The sequence below is a fragment of the Danio aesculapii genome, chromosome 8 (genome assembly GCF_903798145.1).
Source record: "Danio aesculapii chromosome 8, fDanAes4.1, whole genome shotgun sequence".
NCBI classification, from domain to species: domain Eukaryota; kingdom Metazoa; phylum Chordata; class Actinopteri; order Cypriniformes; family Danionidae; genus Danio; species Danio aesculapii.
Window position 1 is genome coordinate 24,020,174 of NC_079442.1, and position 24,618 is coordinate 24,044,791.

General features: G+C 37.2%; 2 protein-coding genes across 5 annotated transcripts in view; one reads left to right on the top strand and one right to left on the bottom strand.

Annotated features, from left to right (window-relative positions):
- Positions 1 to 13,993, bottom strand: part of hsd17b3 (hydroxysteroid (17-beta) dehydrogenase 3) — a 35,423-nt gene extending 21,430 nt beyond the window's left edge. For both annotated transcript variants that reach the window (XM_056463458.1, XM_056463457.1), the window contains exon 1: positions 13,752 to 13,993. In XM_056463458.1, the coding sequence (XP_056319433.1) occupies positions 13,752 to 13,902 (151 nt within the window). In that variant the 5' untranslated portion in view covers positions 13,903 to 13,993. The remainder of the gene's footprint in view (positions 1 to 13,751) is intronic.
- A 3,894-nt stretch (positions 13,994 to 17,887) lies between these two features.
- slc20a2 (solute carrier family 20 member 2) overlaps positions 17,888 to 24,618 on the top strand; it is an 81,772-nt gene continuing 75,041 nt past the window's right edge. The window contains exon 1 of one of the 3 annotated variants that reach the window (XM_056463460.1): positions 17,888 to 18,162. The gene's annotated coding sequence lies outside the window, so the exon portion shown is untranslated. The remainder of the gene's footprint in view (positions 18,163 to 24,618) is intronic. The other 2 variants (XM_056463464.1, XM_056463459.1) reach the window with 2 other exon arrangements.

Sequence of the window (24,618 nt, forward strand, 5' to 3'; positions counted from 1 at the left end):
GGGTCTCGGAAGTGGGCGTGGCAAAATGACTCGACAGCGCCACCTAGAAAATTGATACGGACAAGCCCCCGAGCCACGAATCACGCACATGCACGAAAATTGGCACACACCTCAAACATGCCAAGACCTACAAAAAAGTCTCAAGGAGCGATATCTCAAACCCAACAGGAAGTAGGATATTTACAGCTTCCTGCGGCGAAAAAGTGGCGTTTTTGCCATTTCCAGGCGTTGTATTTTAACGAACTCCTCCTAGGGATTTCATCCGATCAACACCAAAATTGGGTTATGTCATCTAAAGGCCTTGGCGATGTTTAATTGCGAAGCTTTAGAGTTTTCGTCGATGGGCGTGTCCGTGGCGGCCTCGCAAACTTTGACGACTCGCCACGAAACAGGAAGTCGTTATAACTCAGGCATGCATTATCCGATCAGCCTCAAAATTCACACGTTTGATAACCGTCCTGACCTGAACACGTTTACATGCCAATATCCCGATACAGTTATAGCGCCACCTGCTGGCTACAGGAAATGACATGATTTTACAGTGTAACAAACTTCTCCCACAAATTTGATCATATCAGCACCAAATTTGAGTGGTGTCATCTGAAAGCAGTATCGATGATATATTGTGAAGGTCTAGAGTTTTCGTCGATGGGCATGTGCGTGGCGGACTTGCAAACTTTGATGATTCGCCACGAAACATCAAGTTGTTATAACTCAGGCATGCATGATCCGATCTGCCTCAAAACTCACACATTTGATAAGAGTCCTGACCTGAACATGTTTACATGCCAATATTCGATACAGTTATAGCGCCACCTGCTGGAAAACTTAAAATTGCCCATAACTCAGGCATGCAGGATCCGATCTGCCTCAAAATTCACACGTTTCATAACCGTCCTGACCTGAACATGTTTACATGCCAATATCCCGATACAGTTATAGCGCCACCTGCTGGCAAACTTAAAATTGCCTATAACTCAGCCAAACAATATCCGATCTGCCTAAAACTTCACATGGTTGATAAGATTGCTCTCCTGAAGACATCTACATGCCAATATTGAGTCACAGTCATAGCGCCACCTGGTGGCAACAGTAAAATTGCCTATAACTCAGCCAAACAATGTCCGATCTGCCTGAAAATTCACATGGTTCATTAAAATCCTCTCCTGAAGACATCTACATGCCAATATTGAGTCAGTCATAGCGCCACCTGCTGACGGAATGTAGTTTAATTTATAACTCATCCACACAATGTCCGATCTGCCTGAAACTTCACATGTTTGATGAGTTTCCACTACTGAAGACATCTACATGCCAATCTTGAGTCACAGTCATAGCACCACCTGGTGGCAACAGTAAAATTGCTTGTAACTCAGCCAAACATAGTCCGATCTGCCTGAAACTTCACATGGTTGATTAAAATCCACTCCTGAAGACAACTACATGCCAATATTGAGTCACAGTCATAGCGCCACCTGGTGGCAACAGTAAAATTGCCTATAACTCAGCCAAACAATGTCCGATCTGCCTGAAAATTCACATGGTGGATTAAAATCCTCTCCTGAAGACATCTACATGCCAATCTTGAGTCACAGTCATAGCGCCACCTGGTGGCAACAGTAAAATTGCTTGTAACTCAGCCAAACATAGTCCGATATGCCTGAAACTTCACATGGTTGATTAAAATCCACTCCTGAAGACAACTACATGCCAATATTGAGTCATAGTCATAGCGCCACCTGCTGGCAATATGAAATTTACTAAAACTCAGCCTTACACTGTCTGATCTGCCTGAAAATTTACAGGTTAGATGACATTCTACTCCTGAACACATCAACATGCCAATATTGAGTCACAGTCATAGCACCACCTGCTGAAAGAATGTAGTTTGATTTATAACTCATCCACACAATGTCCGATCAGCATGAAACTTCCCGTGTTTGATGAGTTTCCACTACTGAAGACATCTACATGCCAATCTTGAGTCACAGTCATAGCGCCACCTGCTGACGAGAGCAAGTTTGGCATAAATCCTTGATTTTCTCAGGTTTTTTATATATATCAGCTTAAATTGTTATTGTTCGCAGTTCTCTGTCATCCTACTGCCGGCGGGCGGCGGTGAGCCCGTGTGCGAGGTCCCTTTCATCGCTGCTTGCAGCTTTAATTAGGGACCGAGCACCAAACGGTGCAAGGCCCTATTGGAATTGCTCCGTTTATTATTATTATTATTATTATTATTATTATTATTATTAGGGACCGAGCACCTACGGTGCGTAGGCCCTATTGTATCTGTAATGTTTTTTATTATTATTATTATTAGGGACCGAGCACCGAACGGTGCAAGGCCCTATTGGAATTGCTCCGTTTATTATTATTATTATTATTATTATTATTATTATTAGGGACCGAGCACCGAACGGTGCAAGGCCCTATTGGAATTGCTCCGTTTATTATTATTATTATTATTATTATTATTATTATTATTATTATTATTATTATTATTATTAGGGACCGAGCACCAAACGGTGCAAGGCCCTATTGGAATTGCTCCGTTTATTATTATTATTATTATTATTATTATTATTATTATTATTATTATTATTATTATTATTATTAGGGACCGAGCACCGAACGGTGCAAGGCCCTATTGGAATTGCTCCGTTTATTATTATTATTATTATTATTATTATTATTATTATTATTATTATTATTATTATTATTATTATTATTATTATTATTCTTCTCCCGAATGAATCGCGATTTTGAGGGTCTAAACATGCCCGAAAACTCACGAAAATTTGCACACGCCCCAGAAGTGGCGCAAATTTACGTTTGTTATAGGCTTCGGAAGTGGGCGTGGCAAAATGACTCGACAGCGCCACCTAGAAAATTGATACGGACAAGCCCCCGAGCCACGAATCACGCACATGCACGAAAATTGGCACACACCTCAAACATGCCAAGACCTACAAAAAAGTCTCAAGGAGCGATATCTCAAACCCAACAGGAAGTCGGATATTTATGGCTTCCTGCGGCGAAAAAGTGGCGATTTTGCCATTTCCAGGCGTTGTACTTTAACGAACTCCTCCTAGGGATTTCATCCGATCGACACCAAAATTGGGTTATGTCATCTAAAGGCCTTGGCGATGTTAAATTGCGAAGCTTTAGAGTTTTCGTCGATGGGCGTGTCCGTGGCGGCCTCGTAAATTTTGACGACTCGCCATGAAACATCAAGTTGTTATAACTCAGGCATGCATTATCCGATCTGCCTCAAAATTCACACGTTTGATAACCGTCCTGACCTGAACACGTTTACATGCCAATATCCCGATACAGTTATAGCGCCACCTGCTGGCTACAGGAAATGACATGATTTACAGTAAAACAAACTCCTCCCACAAATTTTATCATATCAGCACCAAATTTGAGTGGTGTCATCTGAAAGCAGTATCGATGATATATTGTGAAGGTCTAGAGTTTTCGTCGATGGGCGTGTCCGTGGCGGACTCGCAAACTTTGATGATTCGCCATGAAACATCAAGTTGTTATAACTCAGGCATGCATGATCCGATCTGCCTCAAACCTCACACATTTGATAAGTGTCCTGACCTTGAACATGTTTACATGCCAATAACTCGATAAAGTTATAGCGCCACCTGCTGGCAAACTTAAAATTGCCTATAACTCAGCCAAACAATATCCGATCTGCCTAAAACTTCACATGGTTGATAAGATTGCTCTCCTGAAGACATCTACATGCCAATATTGAGTCACAGTCATAGCGCCACCTGCTGACAGAAGGTAGTTTGGCTTATAACTCATCCACACAATGTCCGATCAGTCTGAAACTTCACATGTTTATGAGTTAATCCACTACTAAAGACATCTACATGCCAATCTTGAGTCACAGTCATAGCGCCACCTGCTGACGGGAGCAAGTTTTGCATAAATCCTTGATTTTCTCAGATTTTTTTATGTATCGGCTTAAATTATTATTGTTCGCGGTTCTCTGTCGTCCTACGGCCACCGGGCGGCGGTGAGCCCGTGTGCGAGGTCCCTATCATCGCTGCTTGCAGCTTTAATTATTATTATTATTATTCTTCTCCCGAATGAATCGCGATTTTGAGGGTCTAAACATGCCCGAAAACTCACGAAAATTTGCACACGCCCCAGAAGTGGCGAAAATTTACGTTTGTTATAGGCTTCGGAAGTGGGCGTGGCAAAATGACTCGACAGCGCCACCTAGAAAATTGATACGGACAAGCCCCCGAGCCACGAATCACGCACATGCACGAAAATTGGCACACACCTCAAACATGCCAAGACCTACAAAAAAGTCTCAAGGAGCGATATCTCAAACCCAACAGGAAGTCGGATATTTACGGCTTCCTGCGGCGAAAAAGTGGCGATTTTGCCATTTCCAGGCGTTGTACTTTAACGAACTCCTCCTAGGGATTTCATCCGATCGACACCAAAATTGGGTTATGTCATCTAAAGGCCTTGGCGATGTTGAATTGCGAAGCTTTAGAGTTTTCGTCGATGGGCGTGTCCGTGGCGGCCTCGTAAATTTTGACGACTCGCCACGAAACATCAAGTTGTTATAACTCAGGCATGCATTATCTGATCTGCCTCAAAATTCACACGTTTGATAACCGTCCTGACCTGAACACGTTTACATGACAATATCCCGATACAGTTATAGCGCCACCTGCTGGCTACAGGAAATAGCAAGATTTACAGTGAAACAAACTCCTCCCACAAATTTTATCATATCAGCACCAAATTTGAGTGGTGTCATCTGAAAGCAGTATCGATCATATATTGTGAAGGTCTAGAGTTTTCGTTGATGGGCGTGTCCGTGGCGGACTCGCAAACTTTGATGATTCGCCATGAAACATCAAGTCGTTATAACTCAGGCATGCATGATCCGATCTGCCTCAAAACTCACACATTTGATAAGTGTCCTGACCTGAACATGTTTACATGCCAATAACTCGATACAGTTATAGCGCCACCTGCTGGCAAACTTAAAATTGCCTATAACTCAGCCAAACAATATCCGATCTGCCTAAAACTTCACATGGTTGATAAGATTGCTCTCCTGAAGACATCTACATGCCAATATTGAGTCACAGTCATAGCGCCACCTGGTGGCAACAGTAAAATTGCCTATAACTCAGCCAAACAATGTCTGATCTGCCTGAAAATTCACATGGTTGATTAAAATCCTCTCCTGAAGACATCTGCATGAAAATATTGAGTCACAGTCATAGCGCCACCTGCTGACGGGAGCAAGTTTTGCATAAATCTGTGATTTTCTCAGATTTTTTGATGTATCGGCCTAAATTATTATTGTTCGCGGTTCTCTGTCGTCCTACGGCCACCGGGCGGCGGTGAGCCCGGGTGCGAGGTCCCTATCATCGCTGCTTGCAGCTTTAATTAGGGACCGAGCACCAAACGGTGCAAGGCCCTATTGGAATTGCTCCGTTTATTATTATTATTATTATTATTATTATTATTATTATTATTATTATTATTATTATTATTATTCTTCTCCCGAATGAATCGCGATTTTGAGGGTCTAAACATGCCCGAAAACTCACGAAAATTTGCACACGCCCCAGAAGTGGCGAAAATTTACGTTTGTTATAGGCTTCGGAAGTGGGCGTGGCAAAATGACTCGACAGCGCCACCTAGAAAATTGATACGGACAAGCCCCCGAGCCACGAATCACGCACATGCACGAAAATTGGCACACACCTCAAACATGCCAAGACCTACAAAAAAGTCTCAAGGAGCGATATCTCAAACCCAACAGGAAGTCGGATATTTAGGCTTCCTGCGGCGAAAAAGTGGCGATTTTGCCATTTCCAGGCGTTGTACTTTAACGAACTCCTCCTAGGGATTTCATCCGATCGACACCAAAATTGGGTTATGTCATCTAAAGGCCTTGGCGATGTTAATTGCGAAGCTTTAGAGTTTTCGTCGATGGGCGTGTCCGTGGCGGCCTCGTAAATTTTGACGACTCGCCACGAAACATCAAGTTGTTATAACTCAGGCATGCATTATCCGATCTGCCTCAAAATTCACACGTTTGATAACCGTCCTGACCTGAACACGTTTACATGACAATATCCCGATACAGTTATAGCGCCACCTGCTGGCTACAGGAAATGACATGATTTACAGTGAAACAAACTCCTCCCACAAATTTCATCATATCAGCACCAAATTTGAGTGGTGTCATCTGAAAGCAGTATCGATGATATATTGTGAAGGTCTAGAGTTTTCGTCGATGGGCGTGTCCGTGGCGGACTCGCAAACTTTGATGATTCGCCATGAAACATCAAGTTGTTATAACTCAGGCATGCATGATCCGATCTGCCTCAAAACTCACACATTTGATAAGTGTCCTGACCTGAACATGTTTACATGCCAATAACTCGATACAGTTATAGCGCCACCTGCTGGCAAACTTAAAATTGCCTATAACTCAGCCAAACAATATCCGATCTGCCTAAAACTTCACATGGTTGATAAGATTGCTCTCCTGAAGACATCTACATGCCAATATTGAGTCACAGTCATAGCGCCACCTGGTGGCAACAGTAAAATTGCCTATAACTCAGCCAAACAATGTCTGATCTGCCTGAAAATTCACATGGTTGATTAAAATCCTCTCCTGAAGACATCTACATGAAAATATTGAGTCACAGTCATAGCGCCACCTGCTGACGGGAGCAAGTTTGGCATAAATCTGTGATTTTCTCAGATTTTTTTATATATCGGCCTAAATTATTATTGTTCGCGGTTCTCTGTCGTCCTACGGCCACCGGGCGGCGGTGAGCCCGTGTGCGAGGTCCCTATCATCGCTGCTTGCAGCTTTAATTATTATTCTTATTCTTCTCCCGAATGAATCGCGATTTTGAGGGTCTAAACATGCCCGAAAACTCACGAAAATTTGCACACGCCCCAGAAGTGGCGAAAATTTACGTTTGTTATAGGCTTCGGAAGTGGGCGTGGCAAAATGACTCGACAGCGCCACCTAGAAAACTTGATACGGACAAGCCCCCGAGCCACGAATCACGCACATGCACGAAAATTGGCACACACCTCAAACATGCCAGGACCTACAAAAAAGTCTCAAGGAGCGATATCTCAAAACCCAACAGGAAGTCGGATATTTATGGCTTCCTGCGGCGAAAAAGTGGCGATTTTGCCATTTCCAGGCGTTGTACTTTAACGAACTCCTCCTAGGGATTTGATCCGATCGACACCAAAATTGGGTTTTGTCATCTAAAGGCCTTGGCGATGTTAAATTGCGAAGCTTTAGAGTTTTCGTCGATGGGCGTGTCCGTGGCGGCCTCGTAAACTTTGACGACTCGCCACTGAAACATCAAGTCTGTTATAACTCAGGCATGCATTATCCGATCTGCCTCAAAATTCACACGCTTTGATAACCGTCCTGACCTGAACACGTTTACATGCCAATATCCCGATACAGTTATAGCGCCACCTGCTGGCTACAGGAAATGACATGATTTACAGTGAAACAAACTCCTCCCACAAATTTCATCATATCAGCACCAAATTTGAGTGGTGTCATCTGAAAGCAGTATCGATGATATATTGTGAAGGTCTAGAGTTTTCGTCGATGGGCGTGTCCGTGGCGGACTCGCAAACTTTGATGATTCGCCACCAAACATCAAGTTGTTATAACTCAGGCATGCATGATCCCATCTGCCTCAAAACTCACACATTTGATAAGTGTCCTGACCTGAACATGTTTACATGCCAATAACTCGATAAAGTTATAGCGCCACCTGCTGTCAAACTTAAAATTGCCTATAACTCAGCCAAACAATATCCGATCTGCCTAAAACTTCACATGGTTGATAAGATTGCTCTCCTGAAGACATCTACATGCCAATACTGAGTCACAGTCATAGCGCCACCTGGTGGCAACAGTAAAATTGCCTATAACTCAGCCAAACAATGTCCGATCTGCCTGAAATTTCACATGGTTGATTAAAATCCTCTCCTGAAGACATCTACATGAAAATGTTGAGTCACATTCATAGCGCCACCTGCTGACGGGAGCAAGTTTGGCATAAATCTGTGATTTTCTCAGATTTTTTTATGTATCGGCCTAAAATATTATTGTTCGCGGTTCTCTGTCGTCCTACGGCCGCCGGGCAGCGGTGAGCCCGGGTGCGAGGTCCCTATCATCGCTGCTTGCAGCTTTAATTTTGTTTTGTTTTTCTGAATAAATGCTGCAAATGAATCTAGTCTTGTGGCTTATTTTGTAATTTTTTTGCCTTAAATTCAAAGATTGCAGACTAATTTGATTAACAACCTATTAAATCTTAAAAATATATCATATAATTTGACAGTTTTTATATACAGTAATAATATGTATTAATAATAGGTTTGATATGTATGTTTTTAGTGTAATATTGTAAGGATGGCTAAATCTCTCTATAATATCAGACCTTGAGAACTGCTATGGAATTTCATGAGACACGACCACAAGAATTGCCATGCAATAAAACAATGAGTAGCAGATCTGTAAGAAAGCAAGCTCTTCAACTGCATCAGTTACCCATCATGTGCCCCCCTCGTCCCCTTCACTTCTTCAATCAGAGCTCAGGTCACTGATATTCCACATCAACATCCTCTTTGTATGCTGTATCTTGTTAATCTGTAACTTTGACTTGTCGTGTTCGGTACAATTTTAAAAGTCATTTTTGCAGTAGCCACTTGTATTAGGATAATTATTGTCTTGCGAAAAGCCTGTCCTACTGAATAGACTGAAGTCTGTCAATTATGAACTTTTCATCCCTGGGGGTGATTAGTGTTTGGGTTAACATATGACAGACAGAGGTCTTGGTGAAGCTTTTATTATCTTCAATTTATGGTTGTTTGTTCAGAGTTAAGTATTTAACGGAAAGGTGCAAAATGTCATTGGAATCTTGTAGTCAAGACACCCCATTGCAGTGTGTGAGTCTCTAAGACTTATATGCTGCAACATACTTCTCTGGTCAGGTATGCATCTCTAACTCTTTGATTTATTTTTGAGTAATGGATGTTGTATATCATCTCTGAATTGGCTTTCTGATTTTTACCTGATAAATAAAATGTAAAATATGATTTATTTGAAATTCAACTGAAATCATTATGACTAGTAAATTTTGAGGACACTTGTGTTGACCATTGGTGTTTTACGGCCCGTGTGGATCAAACTAGAGCATAGATCTCAAACTTGATTCCTGATTTTGCTCCAACCCTATTCAAACACAGCAGATCCAACTAATCATGGTCTTCAAGACTACTAGAGACTTTTAAGCAGGTGTGAGTTGGAGCAAAACTCTGCAGAGCTGTGGCCCTCCAGGAATTGAGTTTGAGACCATTGAACTAGAGGATCACAAGTGAATGGAGCAATGAGCACTTCCTTGTAGGCCATTTAATTACTAGCCACTTTTGATCTGGTTGCATGGTAAAAGACTGGGTAGACTACATTTTCTGTCAAAGAGCAAGCAGTAGGCAGCTGACTTAAAAGGTGCCAGTTGCCTGCAAACCTCTGACTAAGAATCAAGCTGGAGAGCCCAAGCTGTGTAGACATGTGAATTGGCCACGCACTGACTCTAAATGACAACTGGTTTGCAATGAACGAATAACTGAAAGTATAGTGTATCTGAAATAATCAAATATCCAAATTTATTAACTTTTGATGAATGTGATGTGTTACTAGAAACACAGTCTAAATTTAATGATCACTTGAAATTGGAGTCAGATTAAATTTGGAGCTGGAAACAAATAAATAAATAAATTCTAGACCTAGAAAAGGCTTACATGCATTTAACCTTCAACCATTCAATGAATTCTGTCATTGGGCCAATAGAATGAAAGTGTAACAGTTTGGGGATGAGCCTCTTCCTGTTCCAACATGAAGGACAATAAAGGTCTATAAAGACACAAACGAACGGTGAATGGTGTGGAGGAACTTGACTAGCTTACAAAGAGTCCTAACCTCAACCCAACAGAACACTTTTGGAATGAATTAGAGGGGAGACTGGGAGTAAGACTTATCAAAATTTTCCATAAACACACCTAGTGGAAAGCCTTCCTAGAAGAGTTGAAGCTGTTATAGCTGCAAAGGGTTGGTCAACTACAAATTAAACCTTATGGATTAAGATTGGGATGTCATTAAAGTTCATAGACGCATGACTTCTTTTTTATTCTCACCAAAGAATAAGCAAGAACTTCCCTGTAAGTCTAATAAAGAGTGTATCAAAGCAACAAATAACGTTTAGTCTATTGATAATTTGCTTCCTGCAGTTCACGAACATCTGTGTCAGTAAAAACAAATGTTTTTGGTAAGACTTTATTTTGATTGTCCATATTGCACTTTTTCTTGACTAAAAGTTGCATTGCAACTACATGCCAATAACTTCTCATTTGAGTATTAGTAGACTGTCTGCTTAATATCTGCTCCTTCAACAGACATTTAACTGATTATAAGAAACCTTGCATATACAGTTGAAGTCAGAATTATTAGCCCCCCCAAAAAAATATAGCTTAAAGGGGCTAATAATTTTGACCTTAAAATGTTTTTTTTTTTAACTGCTTTTATTCTAGCCGAAATAAAACAAATGAGACTTTCTCCAGAAGAAAAAATATCAGACATACTGTGAAAATTTCCTTGCTCTGTTAAACATCATCTGGGCAATATTTAAAAAAGAAAAATAAATTCAAACGGGGGCTCATAATTCTGACTTCAACCGTACATGTCAACTTACAGTAACCATAACCCTAATCCCAAATGAACAGTCTACTTATAATATATTCAGAATTAGTTGGCATGTAGATGCAATGTAACTTAAATTCAACAAAATGTGTTGAAGGGACCAAAATAAAGTGATACCATGTTTTTGAATTCTACATTAATGGTGCGTTTAATTAATGTTGGATGAATCGTATATATGAGTTGAATGCACATGAATGGCACCTAAAAGTCATTATTACAAGTGAGAAACCCAAAACTGTCCTAGTTGGAGGATTATCAGTGAAAATCATGGATAAGTCACTGATCTATATTAAAAGAATGATATATTTTATTACATACAGTATAGATCAGCGGGTGGAATTCAGGTATAGAAATTAAACTCTAGGTTTTCAGTAACAACACAACCGATGTGAATCATTTTCTCTTCATTTTCTATTAGTTAACTAACTCTGCTATATTTTCATGTAATTTATCAAAAGCAGGTACAAAGCCATGTTGCGCCAATAAAAGTGACTAGTACACAGCTGATTTTGTCACTTGTCAGCTTGTAAGCACGTCCCAAGAGAACTTGATTGCAGCATAAGCCCCACATATTCTGATAAAAGTCCAATTTAGGGGTTTTTACTAATTACACACTTTAACTACTTTTAACTAATACCCATATATAATTTACCCCTTTATTACAAAAAATAAATACTCAAATCAAGCATATCCAGAAGCCTACATGATAGGCTACTTGTCTCCTATCGCTATCTATGAGAATCTTACTACATAGGATTGGCAGTCAGTGTTTGTTTGATTTAACAGCACATACAGTACTTTAACAAACTGTATGTACCCACCAATTCAGTAAACAAACAGAGAGCATGAGTTCTGCATATGTGTGAAAAGTCATCATCACCGACTATCTCCTCTCCACCAACAAAAGTTTAGTATAGTCCACCCGAGAAGTGCACATAGGTGAAACAAGGGAGTAGGAGAAAATGCAGTGAGTAACGGAGGAAATGATGTAATAACTGCCTTCATTGCTTTTGCAGACTAGAAAGATTTGAAACTAATGTCCGGTTGTCTCCAGTGTGGGAAAATGGTTTTCTTGTGTCTTTCTGTCTTGTTTCCCATGCTTTCGCTCTTTCTTTGCGCCAATGTTCTTGTGTACAAGTACAAGTAGTGCCCCGCTTTTACAATCTCAATGAGATCTCAAGATAAGCTAAATATTTTGTGTCAGAAACGTTGAATGATTATCTTCGGCTGACCTGCCTATGTTTAGAGTTTATTATATTAAATTAGAAAGTTTAATTGCAGAGTAAAAGATGAGGTGAACACACACACATTCACAATAGTGTGGTCAATACAACTTTCAATTAAAGGCTTTTTCAATATTATTTCATTGACCAGAGCAAACATAACAACTTTTAATAACTATTGCAGACATAGATTAACAATTACTGTAAATAAATTAGTGTATGTAGGTAATGCAATTGCGGGAACCATTTAATTTGTACAATGTCCATGAATTGTTCAAGCTTATTAGCATTTATTTATTCATATTTTGCAGTTTTATTGTTTTTGTAGGTTTCGTCCTCCACAATCCCACACTCATACATGCCAAAGCAGCTGTGCTTCAAGACGTGATGATTCTAACATGTGTAGAGCATCTTGCAAAACCTTCTGCATGATTATTTATTCAGAGTGAAGGGAATAGCAGATGTACTATGTCTAAACATGCTAGAAAACACCCCCTGGAAAGAGACATTGTAATACAAAACACACACACACACACACCAGGAAGAACTTTTCACAAGCTTCAAGTGAAAGAGTGGCTGCAGATTGAGAGAAAAGTAATGTTAATTTGATTTCAAATGAGCAGGAACAACCATTCAAAGTCAAGAAATGAAAAGAGTAATAACGTCCTGGAACATGCTGTTCTAATTGCCTTTTGTTCTCTGCCACACTCAGTGCCGGAACGGAGTGGAAAGGGAAGCTTGGGAAAAAGTGTCTGGGATTGTTGTTTTTTTGTGGCTGAACTTGCATACACAGTATAATTTCAAGAACGCCATAAGGAGGGACTCTCTTTTGCCAACAATAAATGTGCAGTTTAGGGAAGCAAAGCACTAAGTGAGTGACAGTTTTAAAGTGAGATGAAAAGCCTGTTCCTGGGATAAATGGTGGAACTGAACCATGGTATAGTGCTAATTTGGAGGAGATTATTCTGTCATTTTCATGTTAAAAATCCTGTTTTCAATGAGTCCCTCTACATATATACAGAGGATTTTGCTGGGATGTTAATAAGGCATGACAGCATCATTTTATGTTACTAAGTCTACTTTTTAAAAGGGTTAGTTCACCCAAAAACTGAAGTTCTAATCATTTACTCACTCTCCACTTATTCTAAACCAGTTTTTATAGATACCTAAACATTTTTTTTTTAGAAATGTTAGAAAACCTGTAACCATTGCCAGTTAATGGTTACAGGTTTCCAACATTCTTCAAAATATCTTCTTTTGTTTTAAAAATTTTGGAGTGAACTTTCCTTTTAAGGTATACAAGATTCAACTTTAGTTTATATGTTCTTCAGTTCAAGTCACTTTGTGAGTTGATTTTTAGCAAAATAATTTGATTCTGTGTCTATATTTCTAGTTTTACAACAGCATTAGCTAATTCCTAACTTCCAAAACATTATCCTGCTTATCTTTACTTGATATGTGTTTTCAAGTTTGTAATTGAAATAATTTTATAATAGAATAATAGAAATTAAAATAATATTACTAGAGGTTTTACACTAATATTTCATCCTTCAAAGTTTTACATTTTTAAACATACAATATATTTATTATTTATATTTCAATTTGTTTCATTTGTTTTCCTTTCATTTTGTTTAAGGAAATTTGATTTTAAATATAAATATTTAAACTTTTTTAAAATACAAAAACACAGGTAACAAGATGAAAATGCTGGTGTCTCTCACCTGCCCATTTCCCCAGAGAGGTAAAAAAAGCCTCAGGAAGAGGACAGAAGAGCTTCGTGATGAGCATCATAATGAGGCTAGCTACTTTCCCTCCAAAAACCAGGATGGCACACGTCCCGGTCAAGACGAAGATAATCTCAGTGAGAGTCATGACGGTTTTTCTCAAGATTTTAAAGAGAGCTCTTCCTGCTATCTTAGTCCCTCTTTTCACTACCACGGCTCTCTTTTTCTCTCATCTAATCTGACCACAAGCTTCAAAACCCGATGCTGACAGACCCCTCAGCCAATCACAATCTACTCTGCCCATTCTGACCAAGACATAATTCACATTCCTGATCTGTGTGCGTGTGTTTGTGTTGTAAGCTCACCTATTGTCATCCAAATCCCACAGTGTGATGAATTTATTTGATTTACCACGTGGGCTCATGCTGGACTAAAAAATCATAATCCAATGCTTAAATGTCTTCACTGTTACCGTACCTTCAGTCTTAATTTGAATTGAAGAGTTTGAGAAGTTAATTAAGTCAAAAAGTTTAAAGTTAAGTCAATTTGAAATGTATTTATGGCGTTGCTCCTTTGATAGCCTATATGTTTGCTAAATAAATTCCAGCTAGATCTATGCTGGTTAATCCTCCCCAAAAAAGGACTTTAGTCACCTTGGTCCCAAGCTCTCTGACAACATGAATGGTTGACTAACCTGGTACTATTAGGACTCATTTTTCTGGGAAATTTGCCTTGTTACTTTTATTTTCCTTTAATAAACTTGTTTGAGCATTGCAATGCACATGTGCACATTTTATACATCATTTAGAATTATATTTGGATTCTTCATATAATTATTATTATTTACAATTTGTGTTACAGTGAAAGCTCATTAATTTATCTATTTAAACTAAGACATTAATTATTATTGTCCAATAATATTGTCTCTACTCCAACTAGTCAACACTGGCCATTTTAAATGCTGATTGGATTCAAAATAACCCCTCATATAGCAGTTTTTGTGGGATATTTGTTAAACCCTTTTGTGGAAACTCTTTCATTTAGCCAACTTCTTAACTAGCGTCCACATTTACCTTATTCATGAGAAGATAACAATGACTTTGTCAGTGTTTCTAACTTGATGTTGTAGTAATGAATGTTCACAATTATTCTTGTGAAGAAAGGTCAACATTGGCTCTTCATTTCATTGTACTAATCACTCACTCTTCAGCCCTGCAGGCACTTAGTCTGTTGAACTCTGTGACGCTCTTTGTATTTAAGATCCCGCGCCATCTTGTGGTTCACAAATATAATGTCGTGGTAGTGTCAAACTGCCCAAAATGTGTTACACCACTGCATTATCTGATTATTGCCCAAAACATGCTAAATTATGCACGTAAAAAGTGAACCCCCCTCCTGTATTTACTGAAGGAAAGCGCTGCAGTTAACTAAGTGTCACAGAAGGGCTTTGTTTGGTTCAGCCAGCCACTGCCCACTCAGGAATTGCTTGAACTGAATGACCGTCGAATGTTTTCTGCCTCATTACTGAAGCCATAGTAACCGGTTTGTTTTGTTTTTAAATGCTTTACTTGAGAAGGAAGCGCCCTGTGATATTTTTTTTAATTTGATTTAAGTTATTATCATGCATCGAAGAGCACTTTTAGTCGTGTTAGGATAGCAGTAGAGGGCGATGTTCACCAAGTTTGGCATTTTTAGTTTCTCTTAAAGGAACAGTTCACCTTAAAACATAAGTGAAAGGTTGATTTTAGGGTTGGTATAGGGCAGTTTAATGGATAATTAAATTAACTATATGAATAATAGTCAGTATATGCCTAATAACTGTTTTACATTACTGTGATGGTAGGCTTTAGGGTTGGGGACGTTAACAAAAAGCAATTATTGAGTAATTTAATAATATAAATAATTATCTGCAACACGGTGGCTCAGTGGTTAGCACTGTCGCCTTACAGCAAGAAGGTCGCTGGTTCGAGTCCCAGCTGGGTCACTTGGCATTTCTGTGTGGAGTTTGCATATTCTCCCTGTATTCGTGTGGGTTTTCTCCGGGTGCTTTGGTTTCCCTCACAGCCCAGAGACATGTGGTATAGGTGAATTGAATGAAATAAATTGGCCGTATGTGTGTGAATGAGTGTGTATAGATGTTCCCCAGTGCTGGGTTGCAGCTGGAATCCGCTATGCAAAACACCGGATAAGTTGGCAGTTCATTCCGCTGTGGTGACCCCTGATGAATAAAGGGACTAAGCCGAAGGTAAATGAATGAATGAATAAAAATATTATCGTTAAATTCCACAGCTGAATTTATTATAGAAACAACCATGTTATGCAATTCCATAGGATTTGTTTTACAGCATCATAAAAAATATAGTCAGTTCAATATATTTGCATTGCATTTCTGTATTTGCATGTGTTGTGAGAATCTGCATGTGCATGTTGTCAAATTGATGTAAATGCATGTGTTTTTTTTATTAAATCTGCGTTTGATATCTCTTGGCCATCATCTACATTTGAACATATACAGGCAAAGCTAAAGTAATACCTGTTACTCCTGATGATACACTGAGTCTGTACCTGTGGCTCCTGTTGAATAATTAGTCGGTACAAGAAACAATATTATTTACAAGATTATTACTCATAAGACCTCAATGTATTGTCAATAACCAAAGGTGTATATTTTGTGGTACCTGTATGCTTTTAGACTCTCAGATAATGGAAGACATTGAATTCCATTTTAAAGCCATTGACTTCCATTTTATAAATCACAAAGGACATTATCAGCTAAAAATCTAATTTTAACATTCTACTAAAGACAAATTAACTTGGGTGGCTTTATGTGGAGTAAATTAAAGAGACAGTTCACCCAAAAACGTAAATTCTATCATTACTCCCCTATGCATGTTCCAATCATGTTTGACATTCTGTCTCGTGTTAAACACAAAAGGAGATCTTTTAAAGAAAGCTGGAAACTGTAACTATTGATTCACATAGATTTGTTTTGCTTATATTTGTTGGTTACAGTTTGCAGCTTTCTTCTTCTTTTGTGTTCAGCAGAATAACGAAACTCATAAAGGATTAGAAAGGGTGAGTAGTTTCATTTTTGAGTGAACTAGCCCTTTAAAAACAAATTTCAGCTTTTTATTGTTGATTTATTTGTTGTTTAACGTCTATGTTGTAATAAACCAGCAGAGGGTGATGTTCACGAGGTTTGGCTTTTTGGTCCCCCAACGTATCTACATGTGGGTAATGAAGATACTCCTTAATTAATCCAATATGTGTAAAATATAGGATGCAGCCTAATTCATATCGCACTGCATTAGTAATGTTGCTTTAATTATGCTAACGGACACCATACGAATAGGCCATACTTATTGTCTTACTGTACCACATTACAGCAGCACTTAAAAAAATAAATGGTCTTCAGTAAGGCACACAACAATATGACACAATTCGGAAACAAATAATGTAGTCACTCCTAAACATTACCTCATGTGTCTAAGATGAACTCAATGAACTTCGCATGTCGCTCTTCTGAACGTGTCTCTTATATGTCCGATTCGTGAGCATCCTTTAATTGAGTCGAATAAATGAATCTGAATCAAAAACAGGACTGAACGACTGATTCACGAAAATAAATTATTTGACTAATTAAAACGAATATAGCGTAATTATATTCGAATAGAATACTTTCATTTTCAAATATTTCAAGTTATGTTTGAAATAACAACGAACTTTTATATTATCCATAATGAATCATTATAAGAACCGACTCGCTGAAAGGAGTCGGACTCCCATCCATATAGTCTCGTGTGGCGCGCATGTGTATGTTGTGAACGCGCGAATGCTCTTACGTAACAGCACATATCCTAACAACTACGTGCCCACTTCCTGAGACATAAAATATATCAATATTCCCAATGTTCATACAGAAGCCTCGCGTATTTATACCCAAACTGAGATCCGTTATGAACGAGTATCGATCTCCCATCACGTGATCCAACCATTACAATAAGCTTTTCCTCTGAAATATAACAACCTCGTGCACCCGCCGGGATAAACATTCAAATCTGCCCATGACAAGCCTTATGAATTTCTATTTGCTACAACCCATTTGGTTGGTATTTGAAGTGAAATGTGGAAATATAATGCTGCCGTGACTGGTTGTGTCTCCAGTCGTTCTTTCCCGTTTTTTCCTCTCCGTTCACGGAAAGCTCCTGCCCCCTGATCCCTCAAGCGCCCGGATGAACACCAGCAACAGTCAGTCAGTCAGTCAGGCAGGCTGGACAAACATGGTCGCCCGAACCGAAAGGGTCGTTTAGGAATCTCCGCGTTGAATTTCTCCTTAATAAAGCGAGGGTTCTTATTCTGATCCCCTGAATCACACAAAGCCTCCCCGGAGGACGTGGTTCTCATCTCGGTGAGTAAAATCGGTGTCATTGAGCGCTGTCATGCCGTCGACAATTCGTCAATGGATTATTAGATGCACGCGACTGGGAATATTTTGGGAAGCACGCGCTCTGGAATTAGAAAGGGCCGATTATTACTTTGTTACTCGCGCGTGCTGCTACATCTGAGACGTGAGATAATGTGTCTGAGGTGATTGTATATGAAGGTAGGGATTACATGATTTTTTTCTTCTCTCAGAGTCAGATTTCTGCGAGGTATTTATTGTTATTAACCGCTTTCTAAACGTGGTTTTAATTTTGGGGATTCGACAGCGCATTTGCTTATTTGTTTTGAAATGAGCGTATTTGTATTTGGAAATGGTCGTGCAGTCTGGTAAGAGCCAGTTGAGACAGACTGCATTGAGTTGGGGGACGATATACACGCGATTGTGTTGGAACGTTTTGCAGTTATGTTTACTGTAAACTCATTTTGGAGGGTCCACAACAAAATGTAGCACATATATCAGGTTTATAGTTAAGCAATAGTATCACACGAGTTAAAGTGCCTCGTGCCACATGTGTAATCACAGCTGTGCTACTACAGGCTAACGGTGATGTGGTATAGTAGTTAATTACAAGTATTTAATGAAGTAGTAAAGGTAGAGGAGACTTTAAAGTAAGTTAGAAACGTTTTTATTTTGTAGATTTAAGTGAATTTTTTCCTTTATACATTGTTGTCCCTGTGATTAATGAGTTGCTGATCATCAAAAGTAGTGTTGTAACAGACATTTTCCTTTCAGCATACTTAAATCTATATTTTTTCCTCTCCAATGTTTCCCTTAGCTGTTTTAAAGTCCACATGAAATCAATATTGACATTACTTACTGTGTTAGCGCACATTGCTAATTTTGTGATGAACAAATGATTAGTTAATCCACAGAAATAAAGTTTTTTTCTTTATTGTCTTAAATCAAATCTGAACATTTTTTTAACTCTGAATAGATGTTCTTTATATCTGATGCCTGTTTGACAGCTTGGATAGAATTGCGCTAACCAATTGTTAATTTGCTGTGAGCAAAGAATGGTGAGGGGGGATCGCTACAATAAAACCCCACCCTCTATTTAATTTTTTTGTCTCACCTATATATATATATATATATATATATATATATATATATATATATATATATATATATATATATATATATATATACATACATATACACACACACACACACACACACACACACACACACACACACACACACACACACACACACACACAATATCACCAGATGACTTAAATTTGGAAAGTTGTTACTTTAGATTGATTGGGATGATTTTGTAGGGGACTGAAATATAAATGTATACATATAATAAACAAACTACAATCATAAATATACAACGGAACACCTATTACAGTGAAATAAACCATGCTTTATGGTTTTCTGGAGAACATAACCATATTCAGATACAGAAATTGAATAATCAAATGTAAAATAACACTGCATAGTCTTCATCACATAAATCAATAAAACTTATCTTTATTAGACTTATGCACAACTGATATGCTTTAAACTCTCTTTAAATGCTCACATAGCCACAGGCCTTAAAGCACATGCAGATAAACTTTCACTCTATTATGGTTCAATTCTGCAGTGTCTCAGCAAATGTAGTGTGCTTTACCTGTGGTTTTTGGACAACTATAATCCCAACTCAACATTGCATATCCTGCGATGTGACTATTGCGAACACACACATTGCGCTGTAGATGCTCAAATTATATATTGTGCAGATTGAAGTAAAGTTGGTTTTATATTCGCATGTTTGTTTGCTTTTAAATAGTGGCAACTTGTGAAGGTCTCTATATTGTTTGTCAAGCTACTTTGAATGTTTTTTGTCTGCTAATTTGATTCCACTGTTTAGAATTAGCAAAGAATACTTTTCTGAAATTGTCATTAAGGAGAATGTCCAAATGTGTGAACATAACACCTACTTTACGCCAATATTGTGCAGCCCTACCTAGAAGAATGTATGCTGGATCATTCTTAATAAACAATGAACCCTTTTTTGTTTAAAATGGAGATCATGATTCACCCATGTTTCCGAATAGACGGCTTATAAAGAATAATATAAGCAACATCAATAGAACTTTGCCATACATTGATAAATTGTTTGCTGAAATAAAGAATTAAAAAATAATTGAATGTAAGTAAAATTAGTATTTTTTAATTATAAGTTTTACATTAAAAGTAGAAAAGTACAAACAAGTATTTTGTAAAAAAAAAAAAAATCTGATGATTTCAATAAAGGCCAAGAAAAGATTTAATTAATTTATTTTGTAACTGGCACTTAGTTTATTTCTGTTCACTGTGCTTTAGCATTCATCTTAGTTGTGCACACATCCTATGTCATCTGCTGGAAAGGCTTTAAACTGCAAGCTCATCTGAATGACTGTTTTAGTCAGATCAAAATCATTTTCTTTATGTTTAAGAGCTGTTGACACCAAGAACGATAGTGATCAAATTCTGCTCTGAATAAAAATAATTGCAGACTCCACAACCATCATGGTGAAGAACCATGACATTGCTTTTATCGCATTGAGTTTTCTTTTCCATGCAGATGTGCATTTAAAGCGTTGACAGCCAATCAGAATCCATCATGAATTAAAGAGCGCGAGTATTTTAACTGGCTGACAAGAATACACTTACTTTGAACAAACAGAAGAACATTTTGCATTGATTTGGAGGTTCATTTATTGTTACAATAAACATTTTTTATCTTTGGTTTATCATTTTTGGTTTGGCCAGGCCTTTAAATTAGAAGTTAACCCTCATATTAGAACACTGTGAACACAGTGAAGTCTCGACTAAAGTACACTCTAAAACCCAACAGTTAAATTTCTCAAGTGAAATGAGTGTAGTTAACTCAATTTACTGAAGGTTAATTATACTCATTTGAAAAGAGTTTTGAACTCAGTGTTGAAGGTTATGAGTTAATTAAATACCTCATTACTTAAAAGGAGCAAGTTCACGGTACTCATAGATGAGTTTTTATTTTCAGCTCAAATGATTTGTATCAATCGGTTTCCTCAAATGATTTGAGTTGACTTAACTTATTGTGTTTTACAGAACTCAGTTGGACTGAGTTCTCTATATTTATTGGGTTTTACTGTGCTCACATTGCTTCATTTACTCAAATGGATTAAGTTCAAAGTACTCATTAGGATTAGTTTTTGGACTTAAATGGTTTATTGCAATCGTTTTTCTCAAATGGTTTGTTACCTTAATTTTTGGGGTTTTCCAGTGTAGTAGTATACTGAAAAAATACATATGTTGATGTTATATAATTCATTATATTGTCATAATAAATAACAATATTGATATCAATGGCACTTCAAAATACTTAATATCATGGGCACTTTTTTATGTATAATTATTTATCATTTAAAGTTTTAGTGTGCCTTTTAAGAATATTCACATTGTATTTTCAATGGTAAAAGTTCAAATTGTTATTCATTTGTTTTTAATTGTTTTTAAACATTTACTAATTAGAGTTTATTGTACAGTGTTACATATTAATCACTTTTTAATCATTTTACAAATAATTCAGTTTAATTTGGTAAAACATTTTTTTTACTCTGAACATACAATACAGCAATACACAAAGTAGTTTTTGTTAACATAATCATTAAACATACTCATTAAAGTATCCTTTTTCCCTTTGGTCAATATTATGATATGTGGCCTAAAAAATTATTCTGATTCTTTTTTTTTCTTAAAGTTCGACCGATTCACAATTTAGATTTCTATGCTTTTTGTAAAATGCGTAACTGGCCAATTAAACAATATTACGATAACATTACGTTAACTTAATCTGGTTAAGGAACGTTGTATTAGTGGGCTTGCCAAACATAAACGAGGCTTGAAATGAACTTTTTTTTTTTTTACTTTAAATTTATAGCACTGGTACTCTAATTGTAAATGTGATCTCATTTGTTAGTCCAATCGCAATTTCACAAATAATTATTCTGCAATTCTGACAACTATTTTTGTGGCTTTTCAGTAAATTATAGCCTTACAGTAAAGGTTGCTAATGTTAAATACCACATATAGTCACGTTTTTACTCGCTTCATAGCTTCAGTCAAGTCCTTTTTGTGAAATGTTGTGTCTTACACAGAATAAAGCATGCAACATATTTCAAAATAGCTTTATGGCAATGCATCATTACATTATTATCAGGTAAATTGTAAGAAGAATTCAGATTCATGTTGCTATAGTCATGTTTATTAATCACACTGAATCAAACGAAAGCACTTTAATCTTATGTTTATTCTGCAAACTCGATACGTAATAAATTGGTATTTTTCTGTGTTTCTTTGGGTCATTTTTGGTTGTTCTGTGCGACTTGCGAGTGTATCCTTCAGAGAAGATTCCCAGCTGATCACCTCACTGTACTTTCCTCAAATGACATTAGGGCTGCACGATATTGGAAAAAACTGATATTGTGATATTTTATTTTTCTGTGATAAATATTGCGATATGAATAGTTTCCCAAGATAGTTTGAATAGCATTATTTGATAATTCTCTGGGGAGTTTAACAGTAAGCAGGTATAGAAATTAATTTTAAAAAAATGCTTTTCTTATTTTGCCTCATCTAATTTCTAGTACTAATATTAAAAAATTCTTAGAATATGCTAAAATATTGTTTTATCAACTTTAAAAGAAAAATGATATGAGTGATAAGTTAAAAAATGTTTTTTCACGTTGAATTGTAGCTATTTGGACTAGAAACAAGACAAATATTCTAAGTAAGAATTTTTTTTGTGTGTTTTTTTTTTGCATAAATCATATATATTCTATATAAATACAGTAATTACATTACTGAAACGACATTGTGCAGCCCTACGTGACATGAAAAACAATTGCAACTTTCGCTAAATCTCAAATACAGTTTTTTTAGGTCTTTTTTTTTTTTTTTTTTTTTTTTTTTTTTAAATTTACTTATTATTTTTTTTATTAATTAATAAAACATTTTTTAAAATTTATTTATTTTTTAATCTTTCAGCCCTAATTCAAATCTGAAAGCTGTAAAGCAGTCATCACTAACAGTGGAAAATTAATATGCATCTCAAAATGGAAAGAAAGGAAAGAAAAAAAAAGCCTGGCTTTTACCATTCTTTTATTCAAGTTTCAGCTTCTGTTTGTGTCCATGGCAACGACCTGGGCACACATGCTTGCACTCTGACAAGAGAAAAATGCACTTAATGTGTTGAACACACAGAAAATGAATGCAATGCATCAAAACATTTTCAGCAGAGCCACTCTGATGAAGTCTTTCATGCACTCTCTCCAAAAAACCTTGTCGATGGACATTCCCCACATGATCACCAGAACCATTATTTGTAACTTTAAGTGGTGTATAAACCTGTGTTCTTTTCATTCCCTGTCCTAAAGCCTTTTGCATTTCCCATGGTCATAGCGCCCTGTCATCTGACAGGTATAAAGATTTGTGACGGGTAGCTTCTTAATTATTCTACCATTGCAATGTATCTAAAATAAAAAATCCTCTATTAAAGAAAAATATCAATAGTCTTTAAACACAAATTGTAATTAATCTAAAAAATCACCCAGCCGTACCCTATACCATCACAAAAGCTTCAGCAATTAATTGCAACTTAAAAATGTGATACTGTCATTAGCCTATTTATGGTCAACAGAAGAACGACATTTCTAGAGCTTTATAACTACTTGAGTGCAGGTAAAGGATAAGGACATTTTTATTTTCATTTCAACTATCTCTTTAACACTGATAAGCCAATAAAATCTCATGACCATATAGTGGACAAATAATTTGGTTGCCAATTTGTGAACTCGATGTAACAAAACTCCTTACTATAATCAGTTTTTAATCTCCTACTATGTGATACTAATCTTATGGTTGTAGAGTTAGCAGTTGATGTACAGTCTGCTTTTGAGTGGAACATATAGTGAAAGATGAATCCGCACAGCAGGCTTTTGAAATGATATATCCAAATTGGATTTAAATTTACTGGAAGTCCTACCTTCCTCACAGGGCGTGATATCATTTCATGGTATATCAGGTTTATAATCTCTTTGTGGACCTATAAAAAGCAGCTTCACCTTCTGTAAAGGTCACACATTTCTCCACATCCATTCATTTAGAGCCTACGAATGGACAATTAGATATTATTATCAACTTGAACGTGAATGCTGCTTCATTTACACATAGAAAAGAAGACTTCAAAACCAGTATTTCATCCTAGAGCATCATGTGCAGCACCATGTGTTGTGTGTATGCAGTGATAGAATCAGAGAGCAACAACCGGGCACTCAGATAAATGTTTGCTGAGGTGTTGAACTTCCAAAAAATAAATAAATAAAGAGATGGGTCAAGCAAATTTGCTCCTTATTAGTCTCTACGATTTTATTATTATTTTCATTAAATCTTTATCTATTACTTTAA